We start from the raw sequence: 18,832 nt of genomic DNA, 5'->3' as shown, positions 1-18,832 counted from the left end.
CTGGAACTCACTTTGTCGACCAGGCTGGCCTCGAACTCAGAAATCCGCCTGCCTCTGCCTCCCAAGTGCTGGGATTAAAGGCGTGCGCCACCACTGCCCGGCTGAACATTACCAACTTCTAAGTATTTCTGTTTTCAAGTTTTAATACTTGAAAAGGTTAGAGCAGAACTTTAGTAATTAGACAATTTAAATGTGGAAGTGTTCAGAGTGTGTTTAATGGTAATTCAGGTGTATTGCAGTAAGGAGAAATACAAAATGCCTTTTTGTTTGTTATTAAAATGTAAATATTGTCTTTATATGTTCTATTTATCATAATAATTTTGTCTCTAGAAAAATCAAAAGTGGCAGTAATCAGTTGTCTCTAAGGCGGGCGGTGTCTTGGGGAGAAGGTGATCAGAAGCTGGTCCCCAGAAATCTGTCCCAGAGTTAGGAAACAACATGGACGGTTAAACAGAAATCCTTTAAATTGCTTTGTAGTAGGTTTCTGAATTAAGGTAAGAATGTTATTAACAAAAGAAAAATCTCTCTATTCATTTTTAATAGGTTCATGAAGAGTTTATAAATAACATGGCTAATACTACAATTGAAAGTTTGATTCAGAAGTTTGTCGAGTCAAAGGGCACAGGGAAGGAAAGACCTGGTAAGATAAACTGCAAGGGAACAGATGCTTTTATATTTTTTACTAACTACTTTACTTATTTGAATTTCAAATGTTGTCCCCCTTCCTGGTCTCCCCTTCCCTTTACCTCTAAGAGGGTGTTCGCTCACCCCTAGCCACTCCTGCATCCCTTTAGCGTCCCCCTTCGCTAGGGCAACAAGCCTCCACAGGACCAAGCACCTCCTCTCCCATTGATGCTAGATAAGGCCATCCTTAGTTTCTAAGACAGAATCTTACTATGTAGCACAGACTGGCTCATGATCTCCTGGCCTTAGTGTCCTGCATTTTTAAAGATTTGTATTTGAATGTAGGCATATAATGGGTAATTTTAACTTTATACCACATATTTGCCCTGAATAACATTTTTAAACTGTAAAATGGAGTCAAGCTGAAAATGAGTCATGCTAGTTTGGTTTGTCTGAGATTTATTTTGTATTTATGAGTGTTTGTATACATGTCTATATGTATGTCATGTGCACGCCTGATACCTGAAGAGACCGAAGAGGATTTCATAAAGTCCCCTGAAATTGGAGTTATGCATGGTTGTGAGCCACCATATAGGTGCTGGGAATTCAAGATGAGTCTTCTTCAAGAGCAAGTATTCTAAACCACTGAGCCATCTCTCCAGCCTCTAAGTTAAGGCATTTGTCACAGCCTTTTAGTTAATAATTTAGCTCCTTAATGGTTATATAACCTTTACTAAATGGATCTATCTTCAGTTTGTTTAGATTTCTGAAAGGAGAGTTAACTACAGATCAAGAAGGCCTGTTTAATAAATAAAGACTGGGATAAAATATTGATCTTTTAGCACTAAGACCAATATAGAACCTTCCTTAAAGTGTAATGCCTTTCTCTTCTCATTCTCATACATTTCTAGGGGATGTTTTTATTGCGTGATAACTGCTAAGCATTCGGAACGCACCACTGATTGAATGAGTGTAGGAGTCCTGCTTTCCGCTTTTGTGACTAAATGACCCCAGATTCTACATTCTACCACTTTCGAGCTCTAATTTTTTATTCTTCCTCTTTTTTTCTTTTCCCTCCCCCCCCCCCCGCCCCCCGCCCCCCGTCTTGTTATGTAGCCCTGGTTGCCTGGTACTCAGGATGTAGACCATGCTCACAGTGTTTTTGCTTCTGCCTCCTGAGTACTGTGATAAATGTCATGTGCTACCACGCATGACTTCTACATTCTTCTACATAAAAAAGGTATATGTTTCAATTTTTTGAGACAGGGGCTCTCTCTTATGTAGCTCTAGCTGTTCTCGAACTCTGTCCCTGCTTCTCAAGTGCTGGGATTAAAGGTATGGACCTCTGTGCCTGGTCCCATATCTTAATTTTTATTGAGCATATTATAAAGTTGGATGTAGTAAGTAGCCATTATCTCTTATTATTTAATATATTTATAGTCTTCCATACTTCTTGACTTTATTTATTATGTATATAGTATGTAAGAAATATATTTCACAGGTAAAATTAATTCAGTCAAATGAAAATATGGTATAGAACTCAGAAAAATAGGTAAATGATAGAAGAAAAGTTTGGGAATCAGTTTTCTTCATTATATTACAGAAGTAAGACTTGAAGCCCAGGTCATTTAAAATTTCTTTTTTGCCCAAATCTCATTAATTTTTAAATGTTACTAATTGAATTATATGGTATTTCTTTCTCAGACCTTTCTGGCTTTTTCAACCTACCTGATTAATTTGTAGTTTTCTTACACTGGCTAAGGAGATATTTCTTACCAGGCCCCTTTAGAACTTTATAACATGAATGTTTGACTATGCAGTTAACAGTTAATTGGCCAGTGGTGGTGCATGCCTTTAATCCCAGCACTTGGGAGGCAGAGTTAGGTAAGCCAGTCTGGTTTACAGGGCAAGTTCAGGATAGCCAAGGCTACACAGAGAAACCTTGTCTCAATAAAACGAAGCAACCCTTAGACTTGGGCTACACATACATCTTTGAATGGTAAGATCAGATTGAAGTGGGTGAGTTTGTTTGCAGAAAAATCTTCATTATGTGTTCATAATCTTCAGTAAGTTGCTACAGACCAGTGTGCATCTGCAGAGTGGCTGTAGTGCACAGGATGCAGAGGCAGGTGTGCACTCAGTAGTCAGTGTGACTCTCTCAAGTGCCGACTGGCATTTTAGTTTTACAGTTGGACTGAGAAGCTAAAGATATGCCTGTGTGAATATATGACAAAACTGGGTGGTTCCAGTTCCAGGACTCTTGATCCCAAGGCCAATTAGGAAAACTTTGGAGCAGACCTCGTTATAGAGTGAAGATGGTCAGATATCCAAGTAGAGATCTTTGTATTCTTGCTATGATGTCAAACTGTCGTTTTCCCATTGGGCAAGGTGTTCCAGAGATCTTCCTATATTATTTTTATAACTATATAAAATATATGTATTTATATTTTATATATATAATATATACAAATATATATATAAATATATAACATAAACATAATATATACAACATATTTGTAAATATAATTTATAATTATATTCTATATGTACAGCCATATAAAATTTTTCTGAAAATTTAGTTGAAGCCAGGGTACTTGAACTGAAACCTGAACCTAAACTTACAAGCAGTATTTTATTCCTTAAATCACAGATAATCCAGAATACTATGTTAAAAAAAGTCAGTTTAAAGTGGCTTGTCTTCAGACATTAAATCAGAGAATAGTTGGAATATTAGGACTCTATGCCAGCAGCCTCTAGGAATATTGCCATGCTTTACCATTCTCAGCTTTTTTTTAAAGATTTATTTTTTTAGCCGGGCATGGTGGTACACACCTTTAATCCCAGCACTCAGGAGGCAGAGACAGGTGGATTTCTGAGTTCGAGGCCAGCCTGGTCTACAGAGTGATAAAAACAGGAGAAGCCTGAGAAAGGGTAGACGTATTAAAAAAAAAAAAGCCATAAAGAAAAAGGGAAAAATGAAATTCTTGTGATCAGAGTTCCTAAATAAGGTTAACATATTTAGATTCTGAAATATTTCAGCTTCTACACAAGGTATATTACTATAAATTAAAAGATAAAACAAGTACTTTTTAAAACATAGATGACAACCTGTTAGTCATCTTTCTCCTTGAAGATTTGGTAAAATGCCAAACCTAGAGAACCATGATGCTACTTAGACTTCTTTTAAATTTTATAAATTTATTTTTTTTAAAAAAATCTTGCAAATAAATAAAATTTCCTATACCAAAATGAACCAGATCCTAAGTTTGTATAACTCTGAACTTTTATATAATTGGAATGGAACCTGTGGCACTTAAATTTCAATCTTTTTAGCAATGACGATATTTTATGCACTTAGCCACCACCCAAACCAAAAGATCCATGACAGAATTAGAACTAGAAGACTAGGGAAGCAATTAGCTTTGTATTTTTTATGATCCAGAGTTTTTAAAATTGCTTTTAAAAGAAGAGAAAATAAAGGGAAAACAAGTTGTTTGAAGCTAGGCTGGCTCTGTGCATCCCTGGCTGTCCTGGGGTTTGTTCCATAGACCAGATACATTTATTAGAGATGGGGGGTGGAGTGGGGAGAGGAGAGAAGGAAGGAGGGAAGGAGGAGATTTTGCTGAGCTCAGCATAATCCCTTCATCTCCCCCTCCCCCAATCCTCACCTCAGAGACCCATTAAGATAGGCTAGTTTTGTGCTGGATTTGAATAAAGGCACTCTAGCAAGATTTTTGATCTGCATTTTCCAAAGAACTAATGTGGCACATCTTTTTATGTTTTGACCATTTATAATTTTTCTTGTCAAAGAATTTCAGATCTTTTGGCCATTCTAAAAATTGGACTGAATGTCTTATTAATGCTGAATATGTAAGATGTAGGTCAGATTCATATTTTGTGAAGTATTTTTTCTTCGATTGTTTTTTTTTTTTAAATCTATTTGTCTGCCTGGTGCTCTCAGTATTGAATCTCTTGGGACTTGAGTTACAGACAGTTGTGAGTCGCCGTGTGGGTCCTGAGAATTGAACCCAGGTGTTCTTGAAGAGCAGCCGGTGCTCTGAAGCACTGAGCCATCTCTCTTAGCCCCTGGGTTGTTATTTTGAAAATCAAACGTAGCTGGGCGTGGTGGCGCACGCCTTTAATCCCAGCATTTGAGAGGCAGAGGCAGGAGGATTTCTGAGTTCAAGGCCAGCCTGGTCTACAAAGTGAGTTCCAGGACAGCCAGGGCTACACAGAGAAACCCTGTCTCAAAAAACCAAAAAAATAAGAAAGTCAAATGTTAATTTTGATCAAGTTCAGTTTACCAGAGCTATGTTTTATGCTTTTGATGGTACTTTTAAAAATCTGTTTTCCTGTTTTTAAGGATGGAATCCAGGGCTTGTTACATCTAGGCAAGCTGCTATCCCACTGAGCTGTATGCCCAGCCTTGCTTTTACTAGAATTCACTCTCTTGCCTTAGCCTCCCAACTAGCTGGAATTTGAAAAAAAAAAAAAAAAAAAAAAAAAAAAACCAAAAACCAAAAAACAAAATGAGGGTGGGGTTAGTGTTTATCTAATTCAGTATCACAAAGATTTTTTTCCCTAATTTTCTAGTTTTATTGTAGAAGTTTTATAGTTTTAGAAGGACTAAGGGACAGTCTGATAAGCTCCCATTAGTCAGAGCTGGAATGACTTTGTAAGTAGTAAGTAGTAGATTACATTGTAACCCCCAAAAGAATATCACTTGCTGCAGTTTGTACAGATAATGAACATTTTTAGATAGATAATTAAAAGCTTTCTTCAAGATAAAAATATATAAATCTTTTAAAAAATTCACAGTGTGTGTTTGTGCACACACAACTGGAGGAGGTTGATTCTCTCCTCTGTCATGACGGTGCTAGGAATCTGACTCACGTGGTCAGGCTGGGCAGGAAGCACCTTTACCTGCTGAGCCAGATTTCCAGCTACTGTTATTTCTAATTTTGATGTTATTAATATTATTATCATTATTAATATTTTTGATACAAGGTCTTATTATATAGCCCCAGATGTCCTGAGATTTGCCTTGCTAACCAGGCTGGTCTCACACTCAGATCTGCCTGTTTCCTCGTCTAGAGTATTGAGATAAAACGCCTGTACCACCACTCTATTCTTTTTATTTTTAATTTAATTAGTACTGAATTTTTGTGATAGGTTTTTACTATATACAGGCCAGGCTGGCCTCAAACTACAGCCAACTCTTGCTTCAACTTTCTTAAGTATTAGGATTACAAGTATGTGCCCCTATACGTAAAAATAATGGTGTTTTGTTTTGTTTTGTTTTGTTTTGTTTTGTTTTGTTTGAACTCCCTCTGTACAACAGGCTGACCTCAGAGATCTGCCTGTCTCTGTTTCTGTCTCCTAAATTCTGGGATTAAAGTATGTGCCACCATTATCTGGTCCAAAATACATAATTTTAACAGCCAAAATAACAGCAACAATGACAACAACAACAACAACAAAAACATTTTGGGCTGGAGAGATGGCTCAGCGGTTAAGAGCACTGACTGCTCTGCAGAAGGTCCTAAGTTCAAATCCCAGCAACCACATGGTGGCTCACAACCATCCGTAATGAGATCTGACGCCCTTTTCTGGTGTGTCTGAAGACAGCTACATTGTCAGGGCTGGAGCGAGCAGTGGTCCTAAATTGAATTCCCAGCAACCACATGATGGCTCACAATCATCTGCACAGCTACAGTGTACTCATATACATAAAATAAGTAAATCTTTAAAAAAAATAATTTTTTTTAATAGTTAAACAAAAATATGTGAATAGAATAAAAAGAAAAGAAAAAAACACATGAAAAGACACAGACCTTCATTAATTATTAAGGATGTTTAAATTAATAAGATAACTAAATTATAAATGTGTCACCTTAGAAATTTCTTTTTTATTATCTGGTTCTCTGAGAGACCTGGTGCTCTTAACTACTGTGCCGTCTCTCCAGCTTCTTAAGGCCGTTTTTAGTGTGAAAGGTATAAATGTGCTCTGCTGCTGGTCTGAGATTTAGGGCTAATCCCACGGTAATGTGAACTGTTTAATATGTCTAAATATGTCGCATATTTATATTCAACCTCATCAATAAAATATTTTTGGTGGTTCAAGGTTAAAAAGTTTTTTTCCTTTTGTAATATTTCTTAGTGGTTCTGATTCAGGTTAGTTTGGGTGAATGCCTTAGGTTGGTGCTTTTTGTAGGAACAGTTTCTACTTTCTACTAACGCATTGTATTTAAGATATTTTGTTTTGAATTACTCTCCTTTTGGAATTGTTCTCTCATGAGTAGAATATACAGTGGTATTTGGAAATCATCAAGAGACAGAAGCAAATAAATGGTTTTACTTTTATGCAAACTAAACTGCTCTGTGAGCAAGCATAAAGCTAAGTGCTAAGAACAGTTCTTTATTTTCACAACAGGATCAATAGAGTCTAAAGCAGTTGAAATCCCATTTGTAGCAGACAAGTAATTGAGGCTCTTACCCTGGCAGTAGTACTATCAAAAAAACAGAAAACAAAAACCAAAACAACCCAACTGCTTTTATGATTAAATAGCAAAACGACAGGCAGTAAACTGCATTTGAGGGAAACACTGAATAAATTGTCCTCTAATGAAACAGTTCAGAAGTGACATGCTGCCATGAGGTCAGACTGTGCAGGGAGAGCCAGCTGAGCTAGCTGCTGGCACTGAGCCAGGCATGCAGAGCCAGTCATGTGAAGGAGCACGTGCGAGTTGAAACAGGAAAATCGGATGTACTTTTTGGTGAGGCATCTATCAGTTGGATTGTATTAGGAACTGTTGGCACTTCTCTTTTGAATAGTGTGCGTAGGTGGCACACATTATAAACTCTTGTGGTTTAATATTTTGTATTGCAAAAATGTCAGTTTGAATAATTTCATTAGAACCTATCTTCTTTGAATTGATTTTGGTATGTGTATATAGAAAAGATAAAGAAGAGAGTTGATTAAGATATGTCTATAGTATGTCTAGTAAAAGTCTGGGAGGAAAGTAGAATTTTGTTTAAAATAATTGATTTTACTTTTAAAGGATGCCTTTGTTATTTCCATATATGAAACCATCCAGAGATCTTAAAATACCTGTTCTCTATACATTGTGTTTAAGCATAATGTCTTGCCTTTTGTCTTGCTTCTCCTGGTCTAGACTACGCTGGTCTCTTAGAGATTCTTGCCTAGTCACTGAGTAAAATGAGGTGCTGGAGAGCTCTGGGAGATTTGTGGGTATCATACTTCCGAGTAAACCTTTTCTCAGTTATTTGACATATTACCACATTTTCTCAAGCTTCACTAGTATTTAGGAAGGCCTGTAACATGTGGGCTGGTGACACTGAGACATACTACATTCTTTGCAATTTATAGGCCAAAAGTTGCTAATTATGTGATGTGCATACTTAATTCCTTACTTGTATTGCCTGTCTTCATCTCATTGTACCATTATCAGGTCTCTTAAAGAGTCTAAGGACAGGCTCTAAGCCTTTTTATTAAAAGTGATTTCTCAGTGTACAGATGTAAAGTGTGGGTTTACATAATCTCCTTGCCTTTTTTCCTTTTTATGGTTGTTTGAATATAAGTATATAAGTGATAAATGTTTGCTTGGTCACATGTCATAGAATAATGATGTAGAAATGAAGGTATTGGTAATTAATTAAGTGATTAGGACTTAATTAGCTCCTTTTTGAACTATTTTAGTTGTTCTGGGAATAAACAGTGGTACTCTGATTTGAACAGAAACAAGAACCGAAGAAAAATAAGCTTTAGATTTGTGATAAGAGAGAGGGAACGTTTTGTCTATGTTTTAAAAACCTCTTACAGAGAAGTGTCTTGTATGATAATCAAGCCATCAACAAGAACTGTGGTCATCAGTTAGCACACAGTTATAGTTAAGTGCAGCACCTCAGAAGAAGTAAGGAACCCTGTCATTCTCTCCTTAAGTCAGTTTCTCTGTATCCGTTTCTTAATAATGAAGCAGGTTGCCAGTCATAAATTGAATATTTTATAAATTATGCTGGACTTTTATAAACTTAAGTATTAAAAATCTCAGTTAACATAACATTTAAGGGAAAGAGATTATTTCTATTTTACTGTGGTGTTTGAACTGTGGATAATTTAAGAGGAGAATAATTCAGCCCTTTTGTTGTTTTCACTGTCACCTAAACAAGTTTGTTATTTCTCTGTGTGACACATTCCTTATTCCAGAAATGTAAAGCTAGTTTGCAGCTCTGTCATTTTGGAACTGTTTTAATTACTTTCTGTCTGAGTTCTGCTTTATCATGTTCTTGTTTCTTAGTAACTGCAAATTGATTTTTCTGGAAGAACGCCTTGCTAGGCTGTGGTGTGTACTCACGTACTTTTCACATTAAAAGCATTTCCATTAGGTGGGGTGTGGTGGTGCACACCTTTGATCCATCATTTGGGAGGCAAAAGCAGGTGAACTCTCTAGAGTTCCAGGCCAGCCTGGTCTTCATAGTAAGCTTCAGCTCATCCAGAGCTACGCAGTTCTCCCTCCCTCCCTCCCTCCCTCCCTCCCTCCCTCCCTCTCTCTTTGGTTTTTTGTTTTTTCGAGACTGGGTTTCTCTGTGTAGCCCTGGCTGTCCTGGAACTCACTTTGTAGACCAGGCTGGCCTTGAACTCAGAAATTCGCCCGCTTCTGCCTCCCAAGTGCTGGGATTAAAGGTGTACGTCACCACGCCCGGCAAGACCCTGTCTCCAACAAACAAAAATCTTTCCATTGTCTGCAAACTGCACTTAGATTTATTTGCCCATTTAACACTATTAGACATCTGAATTTTAATTCTAGGGTGACTGCCTAATGAGGATGTAATTATTTATGCAGTGGGCATTTTCTGGAGGTTTAGTGTTTGCTGAGCATGATTTTAAGAATTGAAGGTAGAATAAAGAATGGGGCATGAGGTGCTAAGCTTGTACTCTAGTACTGTTTCCTGTTTCTTCTCCTTTCTCATGAGCACTTCAAGGATTCAGCACCTGCCTCTTACTGCTCATTTTCTGCATTAACCGTGCTGCAAGGTCCTTGTAAGCAGAAACTTCATGAGCTCTGTGCTCTAACGTGAGAAAAGTTTCTAGTAAATTAGGGAGGTATTTGTTAAGTAATCTCAGCTCTTAATTTTTCATTTACATTTATGTGTGGGGCAGTATACAGCCCACAGTGTACTTGTCAGTCCAAGAAAAACTTAGCAGTCAGTTGAGGGATCTATTACTCCCTGTGTTTCTGTGCCATGTGGCAGGCTTGGTGGCAAGCACCTCTGCCTGATGAGCCATCTTTCCAGCCTTTAGTCTGCCTTTCAGTTAGAAGTATTAATTAAAATACTACTAAAGGACAGGGCAGCAGGCCCAGCAGTTATGAGCACTTGTCGCTCTTTCTGATGACCTATGTATTTGGTTTCCAGCGCTCAGACGGCTGCTCACACCTGTCTGTAACTCCATACACCCTCTTCCAGGGGATCTGACATCTTCTGTCTTTCTCAGGCACCAGACATGTATTTGGTTCATTTCCATACATGCAGGTACTCACACAAAATAAAACTAAATATTTTAAAAAGTTGTTAGGCCCAGTGATGGTTCAGCAGGTAGAAACATTGATATACAAGCCTGGCAACTTGAGTTTGATCCTTGGAACCAGAGTGGAAGAGCCAGTTTCTAAGGTTGTGCTCTGACCTCTGCATGTCTTTTAATGCCTGTGCCCACCAGTTCTCTTTCTTGTCACACACACCCGTACAATAACATCACAAGACTTTGTTATTTATTATAAGCACTGTAACACATTAGAGCCTGGTTTTAAAGGGTGCCTTGTCAGGCTGGTGAGATGGCTCAGCAGCCAGAAGTGTTTGCAGCTCAAGCCTAACAACTGAGTTCTATCCCTGGAATCCATGTAAGAAAGCTTATTCATGTGGTGTTCATCAACATGCTCTCAAGCCCGCCAGCCTAGAGTTCAAAGTAGAGAATACAGCAGATATATGGAGACCCTTTCTCTGCAAAATAGAAAGAACGAACTCCCGAGTTACACATATATGTGCTATAGCATATATGTGCCTTTATTCATAACTCACTCAGATATGGTATTAATAAGTAAGAAAAGTTGAAAATATTTGCAATTAAATTTAAAAAGTTAGAACAGCTTATCTGGTAATTGTTTTCTTTTCTCCTCTAAACTAGGCCTTATTGAATTTGAAGAGTGTGACCCTGCTAGTGCAGTTGAAGGTAAGTTTGCTTTTAATATACTGACACATGTGAGAACTAGTATCTTCTGCTTGTTGAACAAGTAAAAAGTGACTGCTATCCGTTGATGCTATCAATGTTAGGATACATAAATGTAGTGGTCTTGATACTGAACCCAGTACGGTGCTAGCATTACCGTATAGTGAGCCATACACATATCCCAAGATACTACTGTTAAAATACATATAATGAGTTAGGCACTTTTTAGAGTTTCAATGTCTGAAGATGCTTACTTTATCAGAAGTCACAGAGAGTTACAAATCTTACCAGAAGAAAAGCGAATTTCATTAGGTGAATATTCTATACATTCTTAATGTATACATTAATACATTGTATTAATGTAAGAGTTGAAACAGACTGATTTAAGTTGTAGGCTTTTCTAGTTGAGACTTTTTATTATTGTTTGGTCATTTGTTCAGTTGTTTATTAATAATTTATTAGGGGTTTTTTGGGAGGAAAGGTTTTGCCATGTACCCTAGGCTGGTAACAGACTTCAAACCCTCCTCTGTCTCAGCGTCCGTCTGCAGTGCTAGGATTCTGTGTGCTCGGCCGCTCTTAGGGATGGTTTCTTTCTTCAGCCAGAGTTTGCTTGTCACTTAAGAAAGATTTGTCTGACTTTTTGTGTTTCATATCCTTAATCAAGAGCAGTTGCATTTCTATTAAAATGTGCATTTATTTATGTTAAAGGCATAAAACCAAGGAAAAGAAAGACTTTTGCTTTGCCTGGAATAATTAAAAAGGAAAAGGATGCAGAGTCTGTGTAAGTATTTTAAACATTGCCCAAGTCCTTTCTATTGTTAGAAGTGGTTAAGAATTGTTTTGATTTTTGGAAGGAAAAAGTCTTTTTGAAAGTATTCAATGTATATGTGTAAAGAAAATGTATATGTGAGAAGAAAAAAGGCTTTCTGAACAACTGGATTTGTTAGTTTCTTTGGTTTTAGTTCATAGCATTAGCTTTTCTCATCTATTGCTTATAATTTGAAGACATTATAGACAAAAACTGACATGCCCAGGACCCACATGTAGAAAAACAGAAGCAAGTCCTATAGGTTGTTCATGGACTTCCACCCCATAAAGTTTAAAAAATGTAAACACTGCCAGAAATCCCTGTAGTGTAGACAGCTTCGTGATTGCACTGATGAGTGCATTGCTACAAAAGTGCAGGAGTAAGCACTGTGTAAGCTCTTTATGTTTATGTTTTAGCTGTTATTAACTGATATGACATGCTCCACTTTTGAATTTTAAATTTGAATTTGATACTATTTTAATCTTCATGACATGATTTCTCAAAATATTTTTGTAGCATTTAAACAAAACTATATTTAAGTCCTGAGATATATACTCTAAAAATGAAATACTTAACAGATAGGGTTTTTTTTTTTAAATTTTAAAAAAGTTTATTTATTTTTTAGTTATTCACTTTACATCCCAATTACTGTCCCCTCCTGGTCACTCCCTCCCACAATCCTTCTTCTTCTTCTTCTTCTCTGAGTAGGTGGAGGCCCACCTGGGTATCTCCCATCCTGGCACTTCAAGTCTCTTACAAATAGTTTTAATAACTGAATCTTAAAATACTTCATTTTTGTTTTGTTTTTAAAAACAGGGAATGTCCTGATGCAGATTCGCTTGTAAGTAATTTTAATTTTCTTACAGAAAATTTAAATTAGGTATTTTCATTAGAAAAAAAAAAAACACATTTGATTTTTATTTTAACCAGCCTTCAAAGAAAAATACTAACCATGTAATAATTTGGTACTAAAATCATTTCAAAGATGCGTCTCAGTTTTACATCACATTGTACTTTACTGGTAAATGAAAATACTTTTCACTGTCTTTGAGAAATAAATAATTTTACTTTTAAAATTAGAGTGGCACCATGTTGATAAAGGATTCTTGGGACATGAGAGATTTAAAAAAATTTGCATCCCTTAAAATTGGCCAACATTTATTAATTTAGGCTTGTTTTGTTTTTTTAATTTTTCAAGATGGGTTTTCTCTTTGTAGTTCTCGTTGTCCTGGAGCTCACTCTGTGGACCAGGCTGACCTAGAACTCAGCCTGCCTCTGCCTGCAGAGTGCTAGGATTAAAGTTGTGCCTTCCCACCTTCTGGCTCTAAAGCTATTATCTGCTCATGTGTTTGTAATGGTCGCCGCTCTGTGTTGTGAGGTTTGTTTCTGTCCTTGGTGTTCATGAGGAATCACAGATGATACCAAACTGAGGTCCCAGTGTGTACAGTGCAGGAGGAAATTTACCAAATGCTGTAGATAGTGTGCAAATAGATCTATTTTTATTAGACACTAATTGTGTTCATTAGTGTAGGAGTTTAAATACCGCTTTTGTGTTTTGTTTTGTTTTTGTTTTGAGACATTTTAATCTTAAATAGTGTAGTGTAACAAAATAAAGAAGTGAAAGTATTTTGTAAGATGCTGTATTATGTAACTTAGAGAAACTAGTATTTTTGTTTTCTATTTCAGTTTTCAAGTAAGAAAGTTGTGGTTTATTAATAAATTTATTTAGAAATTTCAAATGGAGAATGGCTCAGTGGTTGAAAGTATGCACTACTCTTGCAAAGGTCAGCATTTGATTCCCAGCCCCACATCAGGAAACTCAAGGCTGTCTAACTCAGATGCTCTCAGACCTCTTCCTGCGTCTATGAGCACATGGTACACATAAACTGATGCAGGCACACACAATACACACATACACACAAATCATAACAGAACCCAAGTCTTTTAAAAATGAGGGGGTGGGGGAAGATGGCTCGGTGGTTAAGAGCACTGACTGCTCTTCCAGAGGTCCTGAGTTCAATGCAACCACATGGTGGCTCACAACCATCTCTAGTGGGATCTGATGCACTCTTCTTTTTTTTTTTTATTGAGACAGGGTTTCTCTGTGTAGCCCTGGCTGTCCTGGAACTCACTCTGTAGACCAGGCTGGCCTCACACTCAGAAATCCACCTGCCTCTGCCTCCCGAGTGCTGGGATTAAAGGCATGTGCTACCAAGTCCAGCTCTGATGCACTCTTCTGGTGTGTGTCTGAAGACAGCTACAGTGTACTCATATAAATAAAAAAATAAACAAATCTTTTTAAAAATGTATGTGGAAATTAAGAGTGAAAAGTCATTAGAGAGGCGTAACTGATCAGCAGAGGCAGCAGGTGTGTTTGATGTTTACTGTAGCTCTCATCATGTAGTCTGAAATTATAACATTTGATGGTTGCAAATTTATTAAACCCTTTACTCTTAAATATTTTATCCATATGTGTTTAATTCTTTCAGCTAAATGCTACAATGGTTATTATTCAATTTTAAACTTTACATATAATTATCAGACTTTAAGAAAGGGCTAGAGAGAACATGTTCTAATGCTGTGGAAGAAGAGATTGGTAAATTTTATTGTAGAAGTGAAAATTTTAAGTTAGGAAAAAATATGTACCATAAAGGGTTTTATATCACCATATTGGCAATATATATTAAAAGATATCAGCAGAATAGGAACTTGATTCTTCCTTTGTTTAAAAATAGAGGTTACTTCAGAAGTTAAGCAGTTGACTAGCAAAAAAAGCATATGAGATTGAAAGAAGCAGTTTTCTTCAAGAGAAATAAAAGTAGTGTCTAACCATGATGAATGATGCTCAGAGATGCTGCAACATGACCAGACACATGGTGCTCTCCCCAGCATTGGCAGAAGTGTTGATATACACATGCCAGTGCATGTGCATTAACACAAACTGGGCGATCGGTTTTCTGGATAATTTGACTGTATCTCCTCAAATAAGTATAGATTATTTTGAAGCCAGTGACCTGCTCAGTGTTTATTATCATGACTCTACTCACACACCACCTGTATCTACAGCACACACACACACTCTCTCCATAGAGGCACCTGCACACATAGAATATCTACAGCACGCACACACACTCTCTCCATAGAGGCACCTGCACACATAGAATANGGCACCTGCACACATAGAATATCTACAGCACGCACACACACTCTCTCCATAGAGGCACCTGCACACATAGAATATCTACAGCACGCACACACACTGTCTCCATAGAGGCACCTGCACACATAGAATATCTACAGCACGCACACACACTCTCTCCATAGAGGCACCTGCACACATAGAAACCAAATTGTGTGTGTGTGGGGGGGATACTTGTTCTTAGTTTTCAAACCTCATAGCAAGAAAATATAGTAGCAAAATACTGGAGGGCCAAAATATTTATCAAATGAGAACTGGTTAAATAAATTATTAATACAGGCAGATTTTTACAAAGAATTAGGTTGATCTATATCTGACTGGGCCCATATGGAAAGAATTTATGAAGTAAAAGTGTGATCTCTTAATTGATTGCTATGTCAAAAATAAACCATGTCAAAAGTCATTGGGATTGCTCTGGGTAGAATGATTAGTTATTGACAGGACAGGAGACTTAGTTTTTGTTTGCTTCATTTTGTTTATGGCCAGTTCCTGCCCTTATCTCCCTCCCTGTCTCACTCTCCCACTCGCCTGTCCACTTGTCCTGTCCGTCTGTCTGTCTATCTATCTGTCTTTGTGTGTGTTTTAGACAGAGTCTTTGTAAATAGCTCTAGCAGTTCTGAATCTCACCTTGTAGAACAGGCTGGCTTCAAACTCCCAGAGATTCTCCAGCCTCTGCCTCCCAAGTGCTGGGATTAAAGGCATGTACCACCACGCTTGGATCTTTTATTTACTAACAACAACTACAACAAAGTAAGTTCTGTAGGTAAAATATTGTTCATTTCCTGCTTCTTTTTTAAAATGTGATTTAAAAACTAATTTGATGCATATCTTTTGAAGGCTGCTCAAGTGAGGATAGATTGGTTTTTGGGTGTGGGGGCCATTGTCCCTACGGAGAGATTATAAAATTTTGCATTGACTCTTGAACTTTTTCACTATCTGTCTGTCTGTCTGTCTGTCTGTCTGTCTCTCTCTCTCTCTCTGTCTGTCTGTCTCTCTCTCTCTGTCTCTCTCTCTCTCTCTCTCTCTCTCTCTCTCTCTCTCTGTCCATCCTTCTGCCCGTCTGCGCACGAGCACACATACACAAACACACAACACACACACCTGGGTTGGTTGACTTGATTGAATGAGTTCACAATTCTGCATCAGCTTCTTTAGTGGTAGGTTTACAGGACTGTATAATGCACATAGTGTGATTTTTTTTTTTTTTTGAAAAGAAACACATTTTTTAAAAAAAAATTATACTTTTTGCACGTTTCTTTTCTTTCCCTTTTTCCATTTTTTTCCCTTTCCTACTACCTTTCCCCCTTTTGTCCTTTTCCCCTTTCCTTCCCCTCCCTCTGTCACCCCTCTCTTTCTTACTTTCCTTTTTTCCTTCTTTTTGAGACAGTGTTTGTCTGTGTAACTCTGTCCTGGAACTCACCTAAGGCTGGTCTTGAAAGCTGCCTCTGCTTCCTGAATGCTGGGATCAGAGGTGTGCACCACAGTGCCTGGGCACATATGGTTTGTTTTTTGTTTTTTGTTTTTGTTTTTAGAAACCACTACTACCACAACTATATTTTTAAATGTTGAAATTATTTCTTCTTTTCTTCATACTACTACTGGCATGATACTTCATCACAATAGTGAGAGCTCTAATATAGAAACATGGGTTGAATGAATGAAGACATGTAGTGTAATCTGCATTAGAGTCTTAGAGTTCCATGAATAATTTCAGTATTAAAATCTTGAGTAACTGACTCATTTTGTTGTTATTTACTTCTTATTTTCTAATTTGTGTTTCTCTGTCTATGTTTGCCTTGTGTGTAAGTATGTCTGCAGAGGTCAGAAGGGGGCATCTGATCTCCCTCCTGACCCCCACCCCCCAACTCCACCCTAGCTGGATTACGAGGTGGTAGCGAGCCACTGGACGTGGGTGCTGGATGCCAAACTTAGTTCTTTGGAAGAGCAGTAGATGCTCTTAACCATTGACTCATTTATCCAACCCCAGGCCTTAAAACAGATCCAAGCAGTACAGTTATATGAAGGGGATTATATAGTACCTTTTCAGATTGGCTTGCTACACCCTTCCACAGTTCTCAGGAGATTCATCAGTGTTGGTGTAGGTATGATAAATTCATTTCTTTCTGTTTCTCAATAGGACCAAAGTTTATTTAAATATTTATTATATAAAAATTATAATGTCGATAGCATTGGAAATGTAAATGAGGAAAATACCTAATTAAAAAAAAAAGAAAAAGAAAAAAAATTATAATGTCCTGGATAGCATTTGAGATGTAAATAAAGAAAATATCCAATTAAAATTGTTAACTTTTATATGTTATTTTGGGTTTTCTTTTTTCTTTTTTTTTTTTTTTGGTTTTTCGAGACAGGGTTTCTCTATATAGCCCTGGCTGTCCTGGAACTCACTTTGTAGACCAGGCTGGCCTCGAACTCAGAAATCCTCCTGCCTCTGCCTCCCGAGTGCTGGGATTAAAGGCGTGCGCCACCCCGCCCGGCTCGTGTTTTCTTGTTTTATATAAATAAACTTTTTGTGAATACTTCTGTACATGTTTTTATCTAGAGTATTATTCTCTATGGTAATTTTATTTCTGAAATTTAATCTTAAAATAGCTACTTTGTACTTTTTGTTTGTGTTGTCTTGTTTTTCTATCTTTTTTTTGTTTTTCAACTTATTTACATTTGAGTTATCTTATTTTAGATATATAGTTGGCTCAAATATCTTTCATTTGTTTTGCCAATCACTTTAATTATAGTAGTAAATGTATTTTTTTCATTTATCAATTCAAAACAGGAATATATTTTATTAAATTTGTATGAAATATACTATTTTAGTTGATAAATAATCATGCATACTTATATAATGTGGTATTTTTAGTGTACGTATCCAGTGTCTAATGGTTAGAGGAGTCATTGGTATAGTCAACTTCAAATATTATTTCTTTAGCTTTTACACATAAACTATGAAATATTTGTGTGTGTGTGTCTGTTTGTCTGTCTGATACATCATTTAATATAATGTCTTTCACCCCAAAGCTCCCAGGGACTAAGCCACCAACCAAGGAGTACACATGGCTCCAGCTGCATATGTAGCAGAGGATGGCCTTGTCAGGCATCAATGGGAGGAGAGGTCCTTGGTCCTATGAAGGCTCAATAGATGCCCCACTGTAGGGGAATTCGAGAGCGGGGAGGTGGGAGTGGTTGAGTAGGTGGAGGAACACCTTCATAGAAGTAGGAGGAGGGGAAAACTGGGAAAGGGGATAGCATTTGAGATGTAAATAAAGAAAATATCCAATAAAAAGAATATAATGTTCTTGAGCCTGTTCTATGTAGTTGTAATTGATAGGATTCATTTTTTTTTGTTGTTGTATGAGTTTGAATGTATATTGTATTTTATTTACTTAGCCATCCGATGATGGACACCATGGCTGATTCCATGTCTTGGCTACTGGAAATAGTACTACCATATTTAGGAGTATGAATATCTTTTCAAAAACAATTTTTAGAAAAAAGTATGGATGAATCATTTTTTTAGAGCTTTTTAGTGGTTGTCAGATGGTTTTAAGATATATATGTTTTTCACTACACTCATAGTTACTATCTGCAAATAGATCCGGAAGCAGCCTTTTAGAAAATGGCTTTTCAGCCTTTGTCTAGTTTTATCACTATCTTCTAGTGCGTTGTTACAATTTGTTTGGATTTGTTGTTATGTCTAGTCTGTCTTGATCCTCAGTCCGGTTTCTTCTCCCCCCATCTCTATTTAGCTTTCTAGTTGTTTGCTGTAGAGACTCTGTGGTTGGTTGGTAGCTTCTTATAACCTGGATTTTGCTGACTGTATGTATTCCTATAGTGAATTATTTCACTTCTCTGTGTTATTTAAGTTGGTACTTAGATCTGTAAGCTTGATCAGACTTAGATTCAAGAGATTTTGTTTATTTCCTCTGAATGCACATGATGTTTT

General features: G+C 37.1%; 1 protein-coding gene across 2 annotated transcripts in view; it reads left to right on the top strand.

Moving 5' to 3' along the window:
• Fcho2 (FCH domain only 2) overlaps positions 1 to 18,832 on the top strand; it is a 94,865-nt gene that overhangs the window by 43,547 nt on the left and 32,486 nt on the right. For both annotated transcript variants that reach the window (XM_021179877.2, XM_029468219.1), the window contains exons 8-11: positions 544 to 640; positions 10,826 to 10,870; positions 11,576 to 11,648; positions 12,492 to 12,516. In XM_021179877.2, the coding sequence (XP_021035536.1) occupies positions 544 to 640; positions 10,826 to 10,870; positions 11,576 to 11,648; positions 12,492 to 12,516 (240 nt within the window). The remainder of the gene's footprint in view (positions 1 to 543; positions 641 to 10,825; positions 10,871 to 11,575; positions 11,649 to 12,491; positions 12,517 to 18,832) is intronic.

Source organism: Mus caroli, chromosome 13 (genome assembly GCF_900094665.2).
Source record: "Mus caroli chromosome 13, CAROLI_EIJ_v1.1, whole genome shotgun sequence".
Taxonomy (NCBI): Eukaryota; Metazoa; Chordata; class Mammalia; order Rodentia; family Muridae; genus Mus; species Mus caroli.
The sequence above is the reverse complement of the archived record's forward strand: the minus strand, read 5'-3'. Positions and strand labels throughout refer to the sequence as shown.